This window comes from Bos indicus x Bos taurus, chromosome 19 (assembly GCF_003369695.1).
Source record: "Bos indicus x Bos taurus breed Angus x Brahman F1 hybrid chromosome 19, Bos_hybrid_MaternalHap_v2.0, whole genome shotgun sequence".
NCBI classification, from domain to species: Eukaryota; Metazoa; Chordata; class Mammalia; order Artiodactyla; family Bovidae; genus Bos; species Bos indicus x Bos taurus.
In genome coordinates, this window is record NC_040094.1 from 21,196,312 (window position 1) to 21,217,246 (window position 20,935).

A 20,935-nucleotide genomic window follows, 5' to 3' on the forward strand; every position below is an offset into this window, starting at 1 on the left:
CCTTGGTCAACCCAGGCCTGATCGGTTTCTAGGTGAGAGCACGGAGTGTCCCGGCTGAGCGGTTTTCCCCCTTGCGCTCCCCTTTGCTCTCAGGGCAGCTTTGTCCGCCAGCCACACCGGCCTGAGCCAGACGGGGATTGAGGGGGGTGGTGCGTCATGAGGGGCCCTTCTAGTGGTCATCCCGCGTGGATAAGTTTGGGCACCCTTTCAAGGAGCTGAAGATAAACACTCCTTTTCTCACATTCCTCGCCCACTCAGAAATAGGGACGCTGTCCCTTAGCTCATCACCATCCTTCCTGCTTCCTTAACAGCTTTTATGGAGCTATGGAGCTCGTGATGAGCAGGAGGCGCCATGGAGAAACCTGAAATTAAACACACTTCTGATCAAGACCTTAATTGTATTAACCAGCCCCCTACCTCTGGGCAGAACCCTTGAACTCTTATCAGCCGAACGACCATCTTTCTCCCTCTCCCCGATTCTTTCAGGTAGCAGTCCACTTCCCTCCCATCTTCTCCCAAGGAGGGCCTCTCTAGTTAAGTGTTTAAGTCAGATTACTCTGCTGCAGCGGCAAGCGTTGTATGTGTGCTCTGGGGAATTGAGAGTGTTGACGAGCGCAGAGCTCACCAGTCGGGACAGCCCGGAAACCGTGTTGCATCCTCCCTAGGTGAATCAACTTACACAGCTCAGGGTTTCCCCGGTCCCTCCCTAGGCAAACACGAAACTAGCCTTGCACCCTGCCCACAGACCGAGAGTGCTGACTCGGTTCAGTTTTGGTAGTTGATCGTTTGCGTGCTAATGAGAATCTGCCGTGTACTTCGAAAACAGCGTGATGAGTGGGCAGAGTGGGGCAGAGAGAGATCCGTCCTTTCTTCCCACCCTCTCTTGGCCTGCGCGGGGAACCCCTCCGGTCTAAGGAAGAACTGCAAGGGCCGGATGCGGCCACGTGTGTAGGCAGTGGCTGGCACAGTGCTGACCTTTGCGGGGCGTGCCAAGAAATGGCATACCGCCCTATTCCTTGGACCCTAGAAGGCCGACTGCGGATCCGGACTGCAGGAAGTGTGCAAATGAGCAGAGACAAATAAGAGGCCGAACCAACACCTAGCTCCACTAGCTCCGCCCCGTAATTATCTTGAATGGCAGTGGGCGTGGTTCTAGAGAGGGCGGGTCCGCGCACGCGCTGCCTTTGGGTTTGGGGGTTCCGGAATTGTGACTCTGAGAAATGAGATGGAGAAGTACGAGCGGATCCGAGTGGTGGGCAGAGGTGCCTTCGGGTGAGCCAGGGCTCTGGGGGAGGAAAGCGCTTGGGGAGAGGGAAAATCAGCCCCCCAATTCTGACCTCAAAATCGCCGCCCGTGTAGCCCCGCCCCGAGGCGTGAGTGCCCACTCCGGGAAGCCCCTCCCAGGCTTCCGGTTCTAGTCCTGGTTGGGAAACTCCGCCTCCAAGGAGGTCACGCCCCCGGCTGGCCTTCTGGGCCCCCGCAGAGTTTGTTCTTTAATCCTGACTGATTCATTCAACAAATGCTGAGCATCTGCTATACTTGTCAGGTTTTCAGTGCTGGGTATACAGTTAAGACTTGGATTACTGTGATATTGAATGTTTGCCTTGGAGACGAACAGAGATCATTCTGTCATTTTTGAGATTGCATCCAAGTACTGCATTTCGGACTCTTTTGTTGACCATGATGGCTACTCCATTTCTTCTGAGGGATTCCTGCCCGCAGTAGTAGATATAATGGTCATCTGAGTTAAATTCACCCATTCCAGTCCATTTCAGTTTGCTGATTCCTAGAATGTCGACATTCACTCTTGCCATCTCGTTTGACCACTTCCAATTTGCCTTGATTCATGGACCTAACATTCCAGGTTCCTATGCAGTATTGCTCTTTACAGCATCAGACCTTGCTTCTATCACCAGTCACATCCACAGCTGGGTATTCTTTTTGCTTTGGCTCCATCCCTTCATTCTTTCTGGAGTTATTTCTCCACTGATCTCCAGTAGCATATTGGGCACCTACTGACCTGAGGAGTTTCTCTTTCAGTATCCTATCATTTTGCCTTTTCATACTATTCATGGGGTTCTCAAGGCAAGAATACTGAAGTGGTTTGCCATTCGCTTCTCCAGTGGACCACATTCTGTCAGATCTCTCCACCATGACCCGCCCATCTTGGGTTGCCTCACGGGCATGGCTTAGTTTCATTGAGTTAGACAAGGCTGTGGTCCTAGTGTGATTAGATTGACTAGTTTTCTGTGAGTATGGTTTCAGTGTGTCTGCCCTCTGATGCCCTCTTGCAACACCTACTGTCTTACTTGGGTTTCTCTTACCTTGGGCATGGGGTATCTCTTCACGGCTGCTCCAGCAAAGCGCAGCCAATGCTCCTTACCTTGGACGAGGGGTATCTTCTCACCGCCGCCCTCCCTGACCTTCAACGTGGAATAGCTCCTCTAGGCCCTCCTGTGCCCGTGCAGCCACAGCGTGGGGTTGGTCCTCCCGGCCACCGCCCCTGGCCTTGGGCCTGGGGGTGTGGGGGCGTGGGGGCGTGAGGTATCTCCTCCTGGCTGCTGCCCCTGACCTCGGACGCCGGGTATCTCCTCTTGGCCGCCACCCCTCCCCCGACCTCGGACGTGGGGTAGCTGACCTAGAGCCAGACATCCTGGAATGTGAAGTCAAGTGGGCCTTAGAAAGCATCACTACGAACAAAGCTAGTGGAGGTGATGGAATTCCAGTTGAGCTATTCCAAATCCTGAAAGATGATGCTGTGAAAGTGCTGCACTCAATATGCCAGCACATTTGGAAAACTCAGCAGTGGTCACAGGACTGGAAAAGGTCAGTTTTCATTCCAATCCCAAAGAAAGGCAATGCCAAAGAATGCTCAAACTACTGCACAATTGCACTCATCTCACATGCTAGTAAAGTAATGCTTAAAATTCTCCAAGCTAGGCTTCAGCAATATGTGAACCATGAACTTCCTGATGTTCAAGCTGGTTTTAGAAAAGGCAGAGGAACCAGAGATCAAATTGCCAACATCCGCTGGATCATGGAAAAAGCAAGAGAGTTCCAGAAAAACATCTATTTCTGCTTTATTGACTATGCCAAAGCCTTTGACTGTGTGGATCACAATAGACTGTGGAAAATTCTGAAAGAGATGGGCATACCAGACCACCTGATCTGCCTCTTGAGAAATTTGTATGCAGGTCAGGAAGCAACAGTTAGAACTGGACATGGAACAACAGACTGGTTCCAAATAGGAAAAGGAGTACGTCAAGCTGTATATTGTCACCCTGTTTATTTAACTTATATGCAGAGTACATCATGAGAAACACTGGACTGGAAGAAACACAAGCTGGAATCAAGATTGCCGGGAGAAATATCAATAACCTCAGATATGCAGATGACACCACCCTTATGGCAGAAAGTGAAGAGGAACTCAAAAGCCTCTTGATGAAAGTGAAAGTGGAGAGTGAAAAAGTTGGCTTAAAGCTCAACATTCAGAAAACTAAGATCATGGCATCCGGTCCCATCACTTTATGGGAAATAGATGGGGAAACAGTGGAAACAGTGTCAGACTTTATTTTTCTGGGCTCCAAAATCACTGCAGATGGTGACTGCAGCCATGAAATTAAAAGACGCTTCCTCCTTGGAAGGAAAGTTATGACCAACCTAGATAGCGTATTCAAAAGCAGAGACATTACTTTGCCAACAAAGGTTCGTCTAGTCAAGGCTATGGTTTTTCCTGTGGCCATGTATGGATGTGAGAGTTGGACTGTGAAGAAGGCTGAGCGCCGAAGAATTGATGCTTTTGAACTGTGGTGTTGGAGAAGACTCTTGGGAGTCCCTTGGACTGCAAGGAGATCCAACCAGTCCATTCTAAGGGAGATCAGCCCTGGGATTTCTTTGGAAGGAATGATGCTAAAGCTGAAACTCCAGTACTTTGGCCACCTCATGCGAAGAGTTGACTCATTGGAAAAGACTCTGATGCTGGGAGGGATTGGGGGCAGGAGGAGAAGGGGACGACAGAGGATGAGATGGCTGGATGGCATCACTGACTTGATGGACATGAGTCTGAGTGAACTCCGGGAATTGGTGATGGACAGGGAAGCCTGGCGTGCTGCAATTCATGGGATCGCAAAGAGTCGGACAGGACTGAGTGACTGATCTGATCTGATACAGTTAAGACCAAAACAGGCGTGGTCTTCTCCTTCTTGGAGCTTACATACTACCGGAAAATTATACTATAAACAGGCCATTGTTAAAGCAGTGATTAACAAACTGTGAGAATAGAGTACAACACGAGGGAGTGTTCATTTGGGATGGTTAAGGAAAAGTTCTCTGAGAGGTGAAATTTAAAATCAAAACTTGAGGAATGAGGATTGATACGTAGTGAAAAAAGCAAAGCTTCTCAGGCTAAGGAAACAGCTTTTGCTAACGTCCTCACGTGGGAAAGAATTCAGAATATTCAAGGAACTGAGAAGAAGACTAATGTCATTGGAATGTAATGGGCAAGGTAAATAATGGAATAAAATGTGATTGTCACAGAGGGCGGGAACCAGATTATGGCCTTGTGTGTGTGTGCGTGCTAAGTCACTTTAGTGACTTTAGTTCCACCCTGTGCGACCCCATGGACTGTGGCCCGCCAGGCTCCTCTGTTCATGGATTCTCCAGGCAAGAATACTGGAGTGGGTTGCCATGTCCTCCTTCAGGGGATCTTCCAGACTCAGGGATCCAACCCGCAGCTAACTCCTGCATCTCCTGAGTTGCAGGCAGATTGTTTACTGCTGAGCCACCTGGGAAGCCCCTATGGCCTTGTAGGCAGAGGTAAAGAAGTTGAATTTATTTACTTAGGGTGTCAAGGAAAAGAGATTTAAGCAAAGGAATGGTCTTGATTTGATTTGCATTTTTACAATGTCACTGATTCTGCCAGTGGAATTTAGATTTGAGGTGACAACAGGGAAAAGGACCATTTGAAGTCTAGTGTAGTATTTTAGGCAAGAAATGATGATTTGGTCAAGGATTATAGCAGAAGACACAGAAAAATGGATGGGTTCACAATATTTTGGAGGTAGTAGAAACAGCGTTTACAGATATGTTAGTGTGAAATGGAAGAAAAATTCTGGCATGATTTTCGGGTGTCTGATTTTAATAACTAGTGGATGGTGTTATCATTTACTGAGACGGGAGAAACTGAGGAAGGAAAAGTTTTGAGGTCAGGGATCAAGAGTTTTGTATTTGTTACATTTTAGAATGCTTGTGGGCCATTCAGGTAGAGATACAAAACAGATAGTTGAATATGTAAGTCTGAGGCTCAGAGGAGATGTGTGAGCTGGAGATAGACATTTGATACTTAGACAATCCTTCATTCAGCAGATACTTGTAGAGCTCTTACTAAGTGCTGGGGTATGCACTAGGCTATGCAGTGGGGCTATAGTGGTGAAGGAGAAAGAACAAAACGCTGCTTTTATGAACACTGACGACAGAGTTGGAAGAAAATAATATAATGAATGGCTCCTGCTCACTGAGTATTTTTGATGTGCCAGGCGGTGTGCTGAGTGCAGAACTTTCATTTTCTTATTTGATCCTCTCAACTACCTTGTGAGATGACCCTTTTTTTCCCAGAACCTGATGTCACATAATTTAAGACCAGATAACTTGTAAGAGGAGGAGCCAAGATTTGAACCCAGGCAGTTAACTCCAGAGTCTGTGGGGACTTACTGAGACCAAGACTAACTTTACCTCATTGAGCCTATGGTGAAACTGAGTCCCAGATAAGTTAAAAGACTTGCCAAAGGTCTCGCACAGTTTGTGGTCTGTTCTCCCTACTCCTCATTCGTGTTCTGTGCACTTACTTAGATGACTTCTTAGTGTAGGCGCTTATTCCCCCATCCTAAGAAACATCCAGTCACCAGTCTGACCTGCTTGATATGTGGCTGGAGGCTCAGTCCCTACTCCTGTACTCCATGTCCTCAGGATTGTTCATCTGTGCTTGCGCAAAGCTGACCAGAAGCTGGTGATCATCAAGCAGATCCCTGTAGAGCAGATGACTAAGGAAGAGCGGCAGGCAGCCCAGAACGAGTGCCAGGTGCTCAAGCTGCTCAACCATCCCAACGTCATTGAGTACTACGAGAACTTCCTGGAGGACAAGGCTCTCATGATCGCCATGGAGTACGCACCAGGTGGGACAGCCTTCTTGCATTGGCCTGAGGGCCTCTCGCCACTGGGACAACCCCGATTCCCTCTTTGGAGTGGGCTTGGCTGAGGGTCTGAGGTATATAGAGTTCTGACCCCAGGCGTGTGACACCGGCAGACCTTCCTTGCCCTGTCTGGGCCTTTAGTTTCATAAAAGGAAAGACTGAAGCACAGAGAAGCCTGGGTCTTGACGAGTTCCCTGTGGCTGCAGGCGGCACCCTGGCCGAGTTCATCCAGAAACGCTGTAACTCCCTGCTGGAGGAGGAGACCATCCTGCACTTCTTCGTGCAGATCCTGCTGGCGCTGCATCACGTCCACAGCCACCTCATCCTGCACCGGGATCTCAAAACCCAAAACATCCTTCTCGATAAACACCGCATGGTCGTCAAGATCGGCGACTTTGGCATCTCCAAGATCCTTAGCAGCAAGAGCAAGGCCTACACGGTGCCTGGCGTGGAGGGGCCTTCAAGGGTGCTGGAGGTTTTGGGGGGCCAGATCTACTTGGCATCTCTGTCTCCACCCCGGCACCCCCAAGATCTTGGCCCCTGGGTCCCTGGCTCGGTGGTCCCGCAGGAGTAAACACTTTGGCCTGCTTTGGAGGGACACTGTCTCTAAGTGGGCTTTGGGGCTGTAGCCTTGGTCCTCCCACTCCGGCTCTAATAGCAGCTCCCCTCCTGCAGGTGGTGGGTACTCCCTGCTACATTTCCCCAGAACTGTGTGAGGGCAAGCCCTACAACCAGAAGAGTGACATCTGGGCCCTGGGCTGTGTCCTCTATGAGTTGGCCAGCCTCAAGAGGGCCTTCGAGGCTGCGGTGAGTAAGTCCCCTGAAGGAGAACAGCTGGGAAATCCCTCCCTCTGTCTCCTGAAGTCCGTGGCCCCAAGCACCATTATGTCTCTCTCTTCAAGCTGGTTGGTGGGTTACTCCAGGCCTGGGCTGCACCTCCTCTCACACTGTGGGTTCCTGAGGGTAGGGTGTGTGTCCTCCCTTAAACTGGAGACTCCTGAGGGTAGGACTCTCCCATCAGATAAGGGACTTTCCTAAGGGCAGGACTTGAGTTTTCCCCAACAGGCAGCCAGTGGACAGGGCTGCAGCTCCCCGTCAGAGGTTCTTGAAAGCCGGGTTTGGTTCCCCTATCCTCCTAGGAGTCCCCTTACCACACCCAAGGCTTCCAAGTGAGTGCAGGGCTGCGAGCACCCCACCAGGCTAGGGGCTAGAGCTGGGGTGCTACTGATTTAAGAGCCTGGCTGAGGCTCCCCTGCCTTCACAGAACCTGCCAGCGCTGGTACTAAAGATCATGAGCGGTACCTTCGCGCCCATCTCTGACCGATACAGCCCGGAGCTGCGCCAGCTGGTTCTGAGTCTGCTCAGCCTGGAACCCGCCCAGCGGCCGCCGCTCAGCCACATCATGGCGCAGCCCCTCTGCATCCGGGCGCTCCTCAACCTGCACACGGACCTGGGCAGTGTCCGCATGCGGAGGCCGGTGCAGCGAGGGGGGCGGGAGGGGGCCCTGGGAAGCAGGGGTTGGGGGGCACCCAGGGGAGGTCTGGGGCAGAGGGGTGCTCTGGGCCAGTCCTCTCTGCCTTAGTCTGGGATCGTCAGGGAGGGTCCTTGTCCTGATGCCCACCGCATCTGTCCCACAGGGCAGAGAAGCCCTTGGCCACTGGGCCACCCATGACCCCGGGCAGTACAGGAAGCAGGACCACCAGCGCCCGGTGCAGAGGTAAGTCGGGCGAGCGGGGCGACCACTGGGGTCCCTGCGGCGTTCGCACCTATGTAACGGGCCTGATGAGCTGTCCCCGCAGGCATCCCCCGGGGACCTGCACGGCCGGCCATCCCGCCACCGCTGTCGTCGGTGTACACGTGGGGCGGCGGGCTCAGCGCGCCACTCCGGCTGCCCATGCTCAACACGGAGGTGGTCCAGGTGGCAGCCGGGCGCACGCAGAAGGCCGGCGTCACTCGCTCCGGGCGCCTCATCCTTTGGGAGGTGAGCAGCCGGCAGGGGTAGGTCAGAACCGAGGGGACGCGGAGTGCGGAGCTGAGCGCTCAGGCCCCGCCCACGCCCTCCCCGGTCCCCTCGCAGGCCCCGCCCCTTGGCGCGGGAGGTGGCGCCCTCCTGCCCGGGGCGGTGGAGCAGCAGCAGCCCCAGTTCGTCTCCCGTTTCCTGGAGGGTCAGTCGGGTGTGACTATCAAGCACGTGGCCTGCGGGGACCTCTTCACCGCCTGCCTGACTGGTGAGCCGGTCAGAGCCCTCCCCTGTGGGGACTCAGCTTTAAGAAGGCCCCCAGAGCAATTTCCATCAATTGCCTGTCATTTGCTAATCACGCTTTTATCTTTCAGGAGGTGCTTTACTTACAGATCTCCCTTAACCTTCCTAGCTGACCTGGCAAGGCAGTTAGATTCCCATTTGACAGATCTGGAAACTAAGGCTCAGAAGCTGTCACTTGTTCAGAGTCACACACTTGGGGAAGAAAGAACCCTGTCCTTGATTCCCCTCACCCAGTTCTTCCAGCCCTAGCTGCCAACTAACATTTTCTCATTCCTCTAATCCAAGGTTGCATTGGTCTGTCTGGAAGAACAGCTTAAACTGTCTCCTTTTCCCTTTCCTCACTGCCCCCTTCCCCAGACCGAGGCATCATCATGACCTTTGGCAGTGGTAGCAACGGGTGCCTAGGCCATGGCGGCCTCAATGACATCAGCCAGGTGGGTTCTGCCTGCACCCTGGGGAGGAGGAAGTGGGGAGATGGCAAGGAGCCCACATCTGAGAGCTGACGCCCAGGTTGGGGGCAGGGGAATCCCCAGCAACCACGGTCCCAGTAGCTTCCAGGCTGCACCTGTTCTGGGCAACGTCTGGGGAAGTACAGAAAGACCAGGCTTCCCCAGTGGGTGCGGTACATGTGGGGGGTAGTTAAAGAGACAGCCACCTCACGAGAATCGGCAACTTCCAACTTCATCCTTAGGGGAAGTGTCGAAGCCTGGTGGCTAACCAGGCCCCTTGCCCAGTCTGCCCTTGCTTCCTCTCTCTCTCTCTCTCTCTAGCCCACCATTGTGGAGGCCCTGCTGGGCTATGAGATGGTGCAGGTGGCTTGTGGGGCCTCTCATGTGCTGGCCTTGTCCACTGAGCGAGAACTATTTGCTTGGGGCCGCGGAGATGGTGGTAAGCTTTCACTATGTTCCAGCCTTTGGAACCCCCCAGCCGTGGTTTCATAGCCATGAACCCCCTTCATAGCCATCTTCTATCCCATGGCCTGTTCCCTTGCCCTTCTTTTCTCTCCGATTCATTTGTTCACTCCACAAACCTTCGTTGTGCACCCACTATGCGCCCACCTTGTCCAGAGTGCTGGACAAGACGCATACGATGTCGATTCCTTCGGGCGCTCATGATGTCACGAGAGAGAGTTCATTTCTCCACCCATATTTGTTGTGATCCTCTCTGGGTCAGGCATCAGACTGGGCATTGAAACTAGAGACAGATGGGGTCCCTGTCCTCCTAGGGGACTCAGTCTAAGTGGAGGAGGGATCATAGAGGATATATCTCCAGCATGATAGAGGATAGACAGCTGCAGGGCTCCCCCGAAGGTCCAGAGGTGTGGGAACCCAAGGAATGGCAAGAGGCTCCACTTGGAGAAGACAGATTTGGTATCTGAACAGGGCCTTAAAGGAGGAATAGGATTTTGACCCACAGAGGGGCCAAGGATGGGCATTTCAGCCTGGGAAACAGCCTTCATTCATGCTGTCACCTCCTCTCCATGTGTCCTCTTTATCCTAGTATCATCAGTCCTAAAGCTCAGACAAGCCCAGTCCTGGTTTCTCCTTATAGGTCGGCTGGGACTAGGCACCAGGGAGTCCCACAGCTGCCCCCAGCAGGTACCCATGCCCCCAGGACAGGAAGCCCAGAGGGTTATATGTGGCATTGACTCCTCTGTGATCCTCACAGTGCCTGGCCAAGCCCTGGCCTGTGGGAGCAACAGGTAAGTGGGAGCAGCAGGTAATTAGGTGCATTAAGATGGTTAACCTCCCCACCCCCCCACCCCACCCCCACTCCCGCTTAGCTGCCAGGGTTCCATCTGTCACTGCCTACCTCCCACCAAGGATTAGAAGTGAGGAGGGCTTGAGTTCAATCCAGGGTGGGACCTGATCAACCCAACCTGCTATGAGTTCAGCCCAGAGAGGGGGCCTGTCCCCTGGTGCACCAGCTCCTGCCCAGATAGGTGAGGGGGAGGACAGTCTATATAAAGTATGTCAGTTGAACTGGCTCCTGGCTCTGTCCTCAGGTTCAACAAGCTGGGCCTGGACCACCTCTCCCTAGGGGAGGAGCCTGCCCTACACCAGCAAGTGGAGGAGGCCCTGAACTTCACTCCATTAGGTTCTGCACCCCTGGACCAGGAGCCCCTGCTGAGTGTGGATTTGGGCACTGCTCATTCAGCTGCTGTAACTGGTAAGCGGGACCTGGACACAGGAGGCCAAAGGCAGGCTATCTTGGCTTCCTTGGGCCCTTTTCTTCCTTACCCCTCTCTTCCCCTACAGCCTCTGGTGACTGCTACACTTTCGGCAGCAATCAGCATGGGCAGTTGGGTACCAATGCTCGCCGGGTCAGCCGGGCACCCTGTCAAGTCCAGGGCCTCCAGGGCATCAAGATAGCGATGGTGGCCTGTGGGGATGCCTTCACTGTTGCCATTGGGGCAGGTGATCAATGGACATTATGGGGACAGATGAGAGTGTGGGCAGACCCTTGGGCAGTGGGGGGTTATGCTTAGGGCTGCTGAACTCAGCAACCCCATGTGGGGGCTGGTAGGGCAATCTAGGAGGCTAGCTCCTTGCTAAACTCTGTCCTTGTCCCATTGCTTTCCTTGGGATTCTCTTTGGCAGAAGGTGAAGTGTACTCCTGGGGCAAAGGGGCCCGAGGTCGCCTGGGAAGGAGAGATGAGGACGCCGCACTCCCTAGGCCAGTGCAGCTGGATGAGACCCAGCCCTACACAGTGACCTCTGTGTCCTGTTGCCATGGCAACACTCTCCTGGCTATCCGCCGTGAGTTATAACTTCACCCTCACCCACACAAGGGTTAACCCAGCTGGCTCCTGCCCATACTCGCATCCCCAGTGGTCACACCCCAAATTGCTAAAAGCATCTTCAGCTCCCAGATAAATGAAAGCAGAAGCTGCAGGGCCAAAGTGAGCTCCCAGGGTGGGCAAGGGTAGGCACTTCTTGGGCCTCACTGAAGGGCTGCCCCCTCTGCTCCCTGGGGATCAAACACATTCTTTCTCCTCCAGCCCTCAAGTCCAGTTTCCATTTGAACCTCTCTTTCTGGGCCTGGCAGGGTCCAGAGTCCAGGGCCCTGTGTGGGAGAGTGGAGGGAGCTAAGGCTTGCTGGAGGCACTGCTCTCTGGGAGGCTGCAGGGATTTCTCTTTTGTATTCCCCAGCTGTCACGGATGAGCCAGTACCCCCTTGACACACCTGGATACACTGCTGGGTACCCTGATATTGCTTCTCCTGTGAATGGTCTTGAAAAGTGCAGGCGCCACACTGGATTTTATCATCAGTGGGGTATAAGGACCAGTAAAACCCCTGCTCTGCTTTTGGCTCTGGATATGGGCTTCCCTGGTGGCTCGGTTCGATCCCTGGGTCGGGGAGGTCTCCTGGAGTAGGAACTGGCAACCCACTCCAGTATTCTTGCCAGGAAAATCCCCTGGACAGAGGAGCTTAGCGAGCTCCTACAGGGCTACAGTCCATGGGGTCACAAAGAATTGGGACACGACTTAGCGACTAGACAACAACAAATGTAAAACTCAACCCACCCAACTCCCCCAGCATCCTAGTTTCCCCTCCCCACCCCTTCTTATCTTTAGTTAATGTCCCCAGGGTTCAGTCTGGCTAGAGCTGGAGGCCAGAGTGACTTTAGGAAGCAGGGTGGTCTCCGGAGCCTCTGCAGAAAAAGGCTGGAGGTGGCTGTGTGGCGCCACCCAGACCCTGCCCATTCCCCCAGTTAGAAAGTAAGTCCCTGGTGTCTATTGGGAGAGCAGCGCCGTGCTTTGGACTAGCGCAAGCTGGGGCCTGCCTGGACTGGCCATTCCAGCGACCTAGCCCCTGCATCGCCCGGGGCAGGGAGGTCCCAGGAGCGCTGCCTCCCGCCCCCACTCCTATATCCAGAGGCAGGGGGTTACATAATTTTTGAGTGCCTCCCTTCCCCTGCGGGAGTGCATGGGCTGCAGTACACTCCATGCCAGTCCCCCAAAGCAGGTTGGGAGAAGGGGTAGCTGGCTGGACCAGACTAGTTTCCCAGATGACTGGGAGGTAGCGCCAATAAAAAAAAAAAAAACAGCTGCCTGCCTAGAGTGTGGTCTCTTCAGGGGTGGGGGCGGCCACCCCAGGGCTGGGCTGGGCTTGATCTGGGCAGCAGAGCCGCGGTCAAGGGAGGAATGTGGGCGCAGCCTGAGGCTGGGGCCGAGGTTCCTCTGGCGCGGGGCCCAGCCCGGCCTCCCTGCCCAGCTGGACTCCCCGGATCTGGTTGCTATGCTTCAGCTGCCTAGCACCTGGAGGCTAGAGCCCCGGGCCCCTGGGCGACACGTGGCCCCCGAGACCGAGCTGTTGACTCCGGAGAAGCGAATCTTTGTGGCGTGGCCCGGCCAGTCCCCCGAGGCCCTCCGTCCCATCCAGCGTCCGAGCTCCTTCCGACCTCCCCAGCCCTGGAGAGAAGCGGGGCCTCGGTTTTTCTTTCCCAGGGGAAGGGGGAACCCCTGCTCCTCGGCGGTGGCAAGTCTGGCAGAGCGCCGACCCCGAAGCCGCCGGCCGGCCGGGTGGGTGGGGAGCGCGGCGGAGAGGGCGCTAGGACCGCGCGGGCGCAGCCCCGCCCCCTCTTCCGGCGGGTGGGCTCAGGGGCCGCGAGCGGGCCCCGGCCGCCAGTCGGCGCCGCCCGGAGCCGGGAGCGCGGCCGGAGCGAGGCACGGGCTGTGGGGCCTTCGCGCACCCGGCCCCGCTCGCCCGTGCCCGCCCGCCATGCCCGGCTTCGACTACAAGTTCCTGGAGAAGCCCAAGCGGCGGCTGCTTTGCCCGCTGTGCGGGAAGCCCATGCGTGAGCCCGTGCAGGTTTCTACCTGCGGCCACCGCTTCTGCGACACCTGCCTGCAGGAGTTCCTCAGGTGCGGCCGGGGGCGGGGGGAGCGGGGACGGCCGGCCGGCGGGGACGGGAGACGCTGCCCCGGGAGGGCCGGGGCCGGGAGCATGCCGGCTCTTTGTCTGTGCCGCGGCTCGGTGACCTCAGGGGTGCCCACCGTGACGTCACGGGGCTGCGGTGACGTCACGCCCCGAGGGAGGGCCACCCCCCCACGCATGAATCCGTCGGGTCCCGCGTGCCACGCGCCGGGTGGGACGAATCCCGTGCCTTCCCGCGGGGTGGAGGTGGGAAAGGACGCCCTTCCTGACCTGCGGCCGGCCCTTCCCCCTCACCTGAGAGCTAGAGCGGCCTCAGCCTTGAACTTTGAGTCCTTCTGGGAAGAGGAAGACTAAACCCTCTGTTCCTCGCGGAGCCTTAAGCCTCCGGAGTTTTCACCCATCTAAGCCCTTCTCATCTTTCGATGTTCCCAGAACGGCAGCTATTGTTCTCCCATTTCACAGATTCAAAGAAAAAATGCGACTTGCCCACGGGTCGCGCAACAACCTACAGGCGCACAAGTACCTAACTGGGAGGGGGGTGTCAGCGCGGGCCGTTTGTGCTCGAACGATAGGGGAAGGACTGTGACGCCCCGATCTTCAGTGAAGCAGGAGCCCGTTGTTGGGTGCCCCTGGGGGTCTTGGGTACGGCGGGTAGTCTGGATCGTTAGGGAGGGCCCCGCACCCCGCCGTCTCCCGCCCCTGCTCATCAGTCCCTCGGCTCTTGGGCCCTCATCGAGTTCTGGGCGCCCTGAGCTGTCCTGAGTCTCCAGCCCGCGCTGGGAACTGCACCGTCCGGGACGTGGGGAGGCCGGAAGAGGGAGCCCGGGTCTTGGGGTCGTCCCCCGAGGGCCCCGGGGAAGGTGGGCCAGCCGCTGCCTTGTGTCAGGAGGCTGTATACTGAGGGTTCGCGGGGCACAGGCTGCGAGAGCACCTCCGGGGCTCGTGCCTGAAAGGCTCCCTGCCTCCGTCCTCCGCGGCCCCTAGCCCTGCGATCTCCGCAGGCCCCTTTGTTTTGTTGTGCTCCCGGCTGCCTGGACCGGTCCTGCCCTCACATATGCTCCTGCTCGAGCCGCGGTGCGGGCCCCCTCCTCCTTTCCCTCCCCTCCTCCCTTTCCCTCCCCTCCTCCCTTTCCCTCCCCTCCTCCCTCCTCCCGTCCGTTTACACACGCTCTCCTACCGACACACAGCCCCATTGTCTTCTCCCTAGCCCTTCCCCGGCCCTCTGGTTTCCAGATGAGGCCAGCTGAGCCTCCCCCCTTCCTCAGCTGACCCACCCTGCCTGCCTCGGGGGAGGATCGCGGGAGGGGGCTGTCAGGCTGGTTTCCCTCCCTTCTGCCCGTCTCGGCGGCTTCTGCCCCTCCCCCTCCCGGAAATCCCCTCTTCCTCTCCCCCAGCCCCTTCCCCCCATCCTGTCTTCTCCCCTGGGCTTGGGCCTCCACTGCACAGCCTAGAGCGCTCGGCCCCAGCCTCCCCCCACCCCGCGGCTCACTCCGAAGCCCGGGAAGGGAAGGGATGGTGGGACGGGCGCTGCCCCGCCCACCCTAACAGCTAGGGTGTCCGCCGTCCTGGGGGAACCTTTGTTCTGGCTGGGCCCCAAGCTGCCCAGGCTAATCTTATGCCTGAAGCCTGGGGACTTGCCTCAGCCCCCCTCCCTGACTCCAGAACCACGAAGTCAGCACATTCCTGAAGCAGCCAAGCAGACCCCCCCCCTCCCCCAGGCCCACCCCTTGTCCCCTGCTCTTGCCAGGGCTATTACTCAGGTTGGCCCAGGAAGGCTGGTTGCCCCGTGGGCATGGGCACACCTCCTCAGTGCCTGGGCATGTATTCGTCTGGGCATTGGCAGCATGGCCAGTAGTAGTCGTGGGATCAGGGGAGGAGATGGGTGCTAGAAATCCCTTGACCACACACAGGGAGCAGGGGACTGCCTTCGGCCTGCAAAGTGCCATCCTGGACAGGGGCGCTGTGTGGCCTCTGCTTCCACCTTTCGTCCTGGCCTGCCCTCCCACCTACCTACATACCTGACTCAGACTTGCCAGAAATGCCAGGCCTGAGGGCCTTCAGTCCTGCTGGGTGCGCCTTTGCCCTGCCTAGGCTGCGCCAGGCAGCAGTGACTGGTCCTGGCTGGGGTCAGCAAGGCCATGCTGGCAGGAGAAGGCATGCCACAGGTTCCTGGAGTGCTGACAACCTGGTGTGGGGTTGGTGAAGGACCCGAGGGCAGCGGACTGGGTCAGCAGGCTTCGGATGCCCACTGTGCAGTGAACAGAGTCTTGGCTGTGCTTGTCTGGCCAGTTTTTCTGGGACTAGCCTCTCTTCTGTGTGCAAGGTAGTAGAAACTGAGCTGTGGAATCAGGCAGGTGTATCCAGTTCACCTGGGAGCCCCAGTTCTTTCATCTGCCAAATGGGAACACTGAGCCCTTCTGAGGCAGGTGGTGAGAATGGGGTGGGAGTGTAAACACAGGACCTTGGGGCATCCTCCTCCTCTTTGCTTTAGAAGACACACCCACCTAGGAGGAGGGGGAGGTGGAGTAAGGTGGCCCCAAGCTGACCTTTGCCCTGGGATGTTGGCTGGGCACCCTCATGGGGACTGGACAGCCCTGGCACTTAATCTCAGCCCATCTCACCCTCCCCTGTGAGCTTCCAGCCCAGCCAGTGAACATCAACCTGGGGGACTGGGTGGCTGGGCAGCCTGTTCCTTTCCCAATCCAGCTGCCGTCCTGGGGGGAGGGGTGCCAGCTGCCACCTGTTGGCCAAATGCTGCCTGAGGCAGCTGCCTCTGCCTCCGCTGGGCCCAGATCCCCCCTCCCCAGGACAGGAGCCGGGCTCTTCTGGGGGTCCTGGAGAAGTGGGTACCCTCAGGCCTCTACTTGCCCTCTCAGGTGAGGCTGCCTGGGAACCATCTGGTGACAGAGAGGCTGTTCTGGCTCGGAGTGGGGAGGGTGGCCCCGGGTCTCCCCTCCAGCTCTGTGACCCTGTCCCCTCCCCTTTCACAGTGAAGGAGTCTTCAAGTGCCCGGAGGACCAGCTTCCTCTGGACTATGCCAAGGTGAGTCCACCGTGCCAGGTACAGGCTCTTGCCGCCCTTGGTGGAGGCTGGAGCTGCTGCTGCAGCCAGTGGGCTCAGGGCCAATGTCAACCCAGTGCTGTGCGCCCCGACAAAGGTGGCCTGTTCCCTCCTACCAGGCCAGTTTGCAAATGAGGCCCGTGTTTGCCCTGGAGGGCGGGCACAATGCCCAGCTTGTGGGGGTGCACAGAGCTTCTCTGTGCCCACCAGAAGTGTTCCCCTCCTCTTTGGGTGGCTGGCCAGACCTGTGGCTGAGGGCCAGGACCCCTCTACGAGGGAGAAGGAAGCAGACGGTGTGGGGGCCGCCAGGGGCTGGGCAGGCTGACTGGCTGTCAACCCCAGAGGGAGCGCCCTGCGTAAGGGAATTGGGGAACCCAGAATCTGAGGCTGGAGCAGATTCCACCTGCTGCGCTCTGTATGCCTGGGCTTGAGGGGAGTTTAGCGGGAGGGAGGTTATTCCTGGCTCTGAGGAAGCCATCGAGCCTATGGGGGTGGGGGGGCGGGCTGGAGTGGGCGGGAACTGGGGACTTTCGCAGGCGCTGTCCCTGATCACTGCTCCTCGTGACCCCAGATCTACCCGGACCCAGAACTGGAGGTGCAGGTATTGGGCCTGTCTATTCGCTGCATCCATAGCGAGGAGGGCTGCCGCTGGAATGGCCCCCTTCGGCACCTACAGGTGAGCCTCTGCCCCGGGTGGCAGGACACACCCCGACCCCGGCAGGCACTAACTCAGCCCCTCCCACCAGGGCCACCTGAATACCTGCAGCTTCAACGTGGTGCCCTGCCCCAACCGCTGCCCCGCCAAGCTGAGCCGCCGAGACCTGCCTGCGCACCTGCAGCACGACTGCCCCAAGCGGCGGCTCAAGTGCGAGTTCTGCGGCTGCGACTTCAGCGGGGAGGCCTTCGAGGTGGGTGGGGCCTCGGGGAGGGGGCGGGGCACCCGGGGTCGGGGAGCCCTGAAGACTCAGCGGGCCGCCCCCGCCCCCGCGCCTCCACAGAGCCACGAGGGCGTGTGCCCGCAAGAGAGCGTGTACTGTGAGAACAAGTGTGGTGCCCGCATGATGCGGCGGCTGCTGGCCCAGCATGCCACCTCCGAGTGCCCCAAGCGCACCCAGCCTTGCACCTACTGCACCAAGGAGTTCGTCTTCGACACCATCCAGGTAGGCCCTTCCTGAGTCCGGGCGGAGTCCGCGGGACCAGGAGCAGGGAGTTGGGCCGCTGACTGCTCCGCTCTGCCTCTGGGCCATAGAGTCACCAGTACCAGTGCCCAAGGCTGCCTGTGCCGTGCCCCAACCAGTGTGGCGTGGGCACCGTGGCTCGGGAGGACCTGCCAGGCCACCTGAAGGACAGCTGTAGCACCGCCCTGGTGCTGTGCCCGTTCAAAGACTCCGGCTGCAAGCACAGGGTGAGATGCCTTTTTTCCTTCCCCTCAGCTCCCTTCTTGGTGCTTGAGACCTCAGACGTAGGCCCTGAGTGGTCCCTGCCGTGCTGCCCGGAAGGCCCAGTCCTTCCTCTGCTGGCCGGCTCCAGCCTTATTAGTGCCTTGTTTTCCCCATTCAGGGCTCGGTGCCCACTACCCTGTATCCACTCCTCCCCTCTCGCCTGAACTCGCCCCTACTCACTCTCCTCTCTTTCCCCCATGGCCTGGGGCTTTGCCGACAGTGCCCTAAGCTGGCGATGGCACGGCACGTGGAGGAGAGTGTGAAGCCGCATCTGGCCATGATGTGTGCCCTGGTGAGCCGGCAGCGGCAGGAGCTGCAGGAGCTACGAAGAGAACTGGAGGAGCTGTCGGTGGGCAGTGATGGCGTGCTCATCTGGAAGATTGGCAGTTACGGGCGCCGGCTCCAGGAGGCCAAAGCCAAGCCCAACCTCGAGTGCTTCAGCCCTGCCTTCTACACGCACAAGTACGGCTACAAGTTGCAGGTGTCTGCGTTCCTCAACGGCAATGGCAGTGGCGAGGGCACCCACCTCTCACTCTACATTCGCGTGCTGCCAGGTGCCTTTGACAATCTCCTCGAGTGGCCCTTCGCCCGCCGTGTGACCTTCTCCCTACTGGATCAGAGTGACCCTGGGCTGGCGAAGCCACAGCATGTCACTGAGACCTTTCACCCTGACCCAAACTGGAAGAATTTCCAAAAACCAGGCACTTGGCGGGGCTCCCTGGATGAGAGTTCTCTGGGCTTTGGTTACCCCAAGTTCATCTCCCACCAGGATATCCGCAAGCGAAACTATGTGCGGGATGATGCGGTCTTCATCCGTGCCTCTGTTGAATTGCCCCGAAAGATCCTCAGCTGAGAGCAGACCAAGCAGCAGGAGAAGGGGGGAGGGCAGTGACCTCCATCGGGCATGGCTGAGCCTGGAGAGGGGGCCGGACCCCCTTACAGCTGCTGCTGCTGCCGAGGCTCTGGTACCCCGTTCCCCCTCCCTCCTTCCCCACCACCCTCAGGTGCCTCCTATTGGTGCTTCATCTCTGACCTCGGGGAAGAGCAGATCTTAGGGTCATCAAGGGCTTGGAAACCAGCGAGCCCCCGGACCTGTCTCCTGGACAGGGCAGACACGCCTTGGTGCTGGCTACACTCTTCCAGGGACCGAGGTGCCTGCTGGTGCTATGTCCCAAGAGCCATAGGGGGGAGGGGGAGTTGGGAAACTGAGGGGGTAGTTAAAATAATCTTGAGATCAGATTTCTCTTATCCTTTCCCCAGCTGTGTCCCCTCTGGTTATTTATTTACTTAGTGCCAGGAGGGCACAGCGGGGAGCCCTGATTTTTAATAAATCCTGAATTGTATTTATTAACTTGGTTCCAGCCTGACTCATCCGGGTTGCTTAGGGTCCTGGAAGGCTAGGCCCTAGGGTGAAGTCAAGGGACAGGGGTAGGGGTGGGGGTGGCGGGGGGGGGGCCCTGCAACCGTTCTGGCCCGAATCCAATGGCGCTCATGGATCGCCCTCTGGTGGAAGACAGAGGGACTGCAAGGGGCTTTGTGTGGAAGAGTTGCCTGCTGCTGCCCTCTGGTGATTCTATGAGGGAGCTGCAGGCTCAACACAATAAGGGCTATAGTCCCTGATTCATACCCCACCAAAGACTAGTGCCTGTCCTTTGGCAGGTGTTTCTTGGTCTAATGAGAGTAGCTACCATTCATTGAGTACTTTTGATATGGCAGACACTGCTAAGCATTTTATATGCATTATTTCACTTAAGTGCAATAGTTAATAAAAGGACCTTAGTGAGCTGTGATGAAGACAGTCCAAGTTCCCACCTAGCACAAGATACAGTCGGTCCTTTGTGGGTTCCACATCCTTGAATTCAATCAAGAAAGAGTAAACTGGAAACACTTGGGAAAAGCTACAAAGAGCAAAACTTACTGGCTACTCATGGGTAAATTTACATGGTGTTACATTGTATTACATATTATCTATAGATTACTTAAAGCATGTGGTAAAATGTGTGCAGGTTATATGCAAATATTATGCTATTTTCTATCAAGGACTTGTTCATCTGTGGACTCGGGGAATTCTTTAAACCAATTCCCTGTGGATAATGAGGGATGACTGTGAGCACTTGGTGAATGTTAGCCTAACTCCAAAGCCTTCAAGGTATTCAAAGCACTTGGATTTCCCCATCCATACTTGCTTTTCATACAGGTCTCAAAGGAGGTGCCTGTGATTATCCATATTTGAACTGACTTCAGTTATCATCCAGCTATTTTGGGGCAGGGCCTGGATTTTTCTTCCCCTTATCACTGGATTCTGTTTTAAGCTCCAGCAATCCCTAGAATAGCTTCCTTTACTTTTGGCAATAGATTTGGTTTTAGATCTTTGCTATGCTTGCTTTTTGGCAAGTTACTTAGCTACATGACATCCTTACTCTCGCTGGTAAAATGAGAGTAATCCTGCTAGATTTGTAAAGATTAACTCATCAGCATAAAGTGCCTTACTCTTGCCTGGCCCTAAGAGGCCTGTGTATGGAAAATACTGTTCAGGCTCAGTATGGGAAGGAGAAGGTTCAAAGGCTGTAACTTGCCGTCTCTACTTTGCCAGCCAGAGACTCAGGTGGAAAAGCCCTTATCAGAAGTGACAGGAAAGGCCTATGCCTGAGACAGCAAGCCTGAGGAACTAACCAAAGCCTTCAAAAGGTCAAATTCACTCATCTAGAGAGAGACGAAGCCCTGGCTGCTTTGCTGAGAAACATGGCTCTTTCATGAGCTAAACCATCTTGGTATAGTGAGGCCTGGAAGCTGGTAAAAGACCGTGGGCTCTCGCAGAAGAAATGCCTTAAGCACAGACCTGGGTTTCCAGCACCAACAGGTGGAACCTCTTCTGCATTAGCCTTTCCGCAGAAGCCAGACCCCCACCTCCGCAGATCAAGTCCTCTCTGCTGGCAGCACTGTGCCACTGCACCACTCCAGGCGGTAGGGTCATACAGGCTGGTCCCTCCTTTGGTTGACCCCATACCCATACTGCTGATTCCGTGCCTCTGCAGGTGGTCATAATTGCTTATGGAACTCAAGGCGGGTTTTGCATCACAGTGTGAGTGGGGCTCAACTGT

The 20,935-nt window shown here is 56.5% G+C and overlaps 2 protein-coding genes across 4 annotated transcripts; both read left to right on the top strand.

Moving 5' to 3' along the window:
* Positions 1–59: 59 nt before the first annotated feature.
* NEK8 (NIMA related kinase 8) lies at positions 60–12,499 on the top strand. Of its 2 annotated transcripts, XM_027517729.1 has the most exons (15): positions 63–1,272; positions 5,965–6,170; positions 6,395–6,627; positions 6,864–6,995; positions 7,453–7,661; positions 7,826–7,905; positions 7,988–8,169; positions 8,266–8,416; positions 8,809–8,885; positions 9,222–9,339; positions 10,003–10,153; positions 10,457–10,620; positions 10,710–10,868; positions 11,052–11,210; positions 11,604–12,499. In XM_027517729.1, the coding sequence occupies exons 1-15, from the start codon at positions 1,226–1,228 to the stop codon at positions 11,630–11,632; spliced, it is 2,097 nt and encodes a 698-aa protein (XP_027373530.1). In that variant the 5' UTR covers positions 63–1,225; the 3' UTR covers positions 11,633–12,499. The 2 variants fall into 2 exon arrangements, with proteins under 2 accessions (XP_027373531.1, XP_027373530.1); XM_027517730.1 differs by lacking the exon at positions 10,710–10,868 and having other exon boundaries at positions 60–1,272.
* Positions 12,500–13,076: 577 nt separating this feature from the next.
* Positions 13,077–19,185, top strand: TRAF4 (TNF receptor associated factor 4). Of its 2 annotated transcripts, XM_027517728.1 has the most exons (7): positions 13,078–13,319; positions 16,323–16,374; positions 16,964–17,068; positions 17,139–17,300; positions 17,391–17,552; positions 17,642–17,797; positions 18,055–19,185. In XM_027517728.1, the coding sequence occupies exons 1-7, from the start codon at positions 13,177–13,179 to the stop codon at positions 18,685–18,687; spliced, it is 1,413 nt and encodes a 470-aa protein (XP_027373529.1). In that variant the 5' UTR covers positions 13,078–13,176; the 3' UTR covers positions 18,688–19,185. The 2 variants fall into 2 exon arrangements, with proteins under 2 accessions (XP_027373528.1, XP_027373529.1); XM_027517727.1 differs by having other exon boundaries at positions 13,077–13,319; positions 17,139–17,552.
* The last annotated feature ends 1,750 nt before the right edge of the window (positions 19,186–20,935 follow it).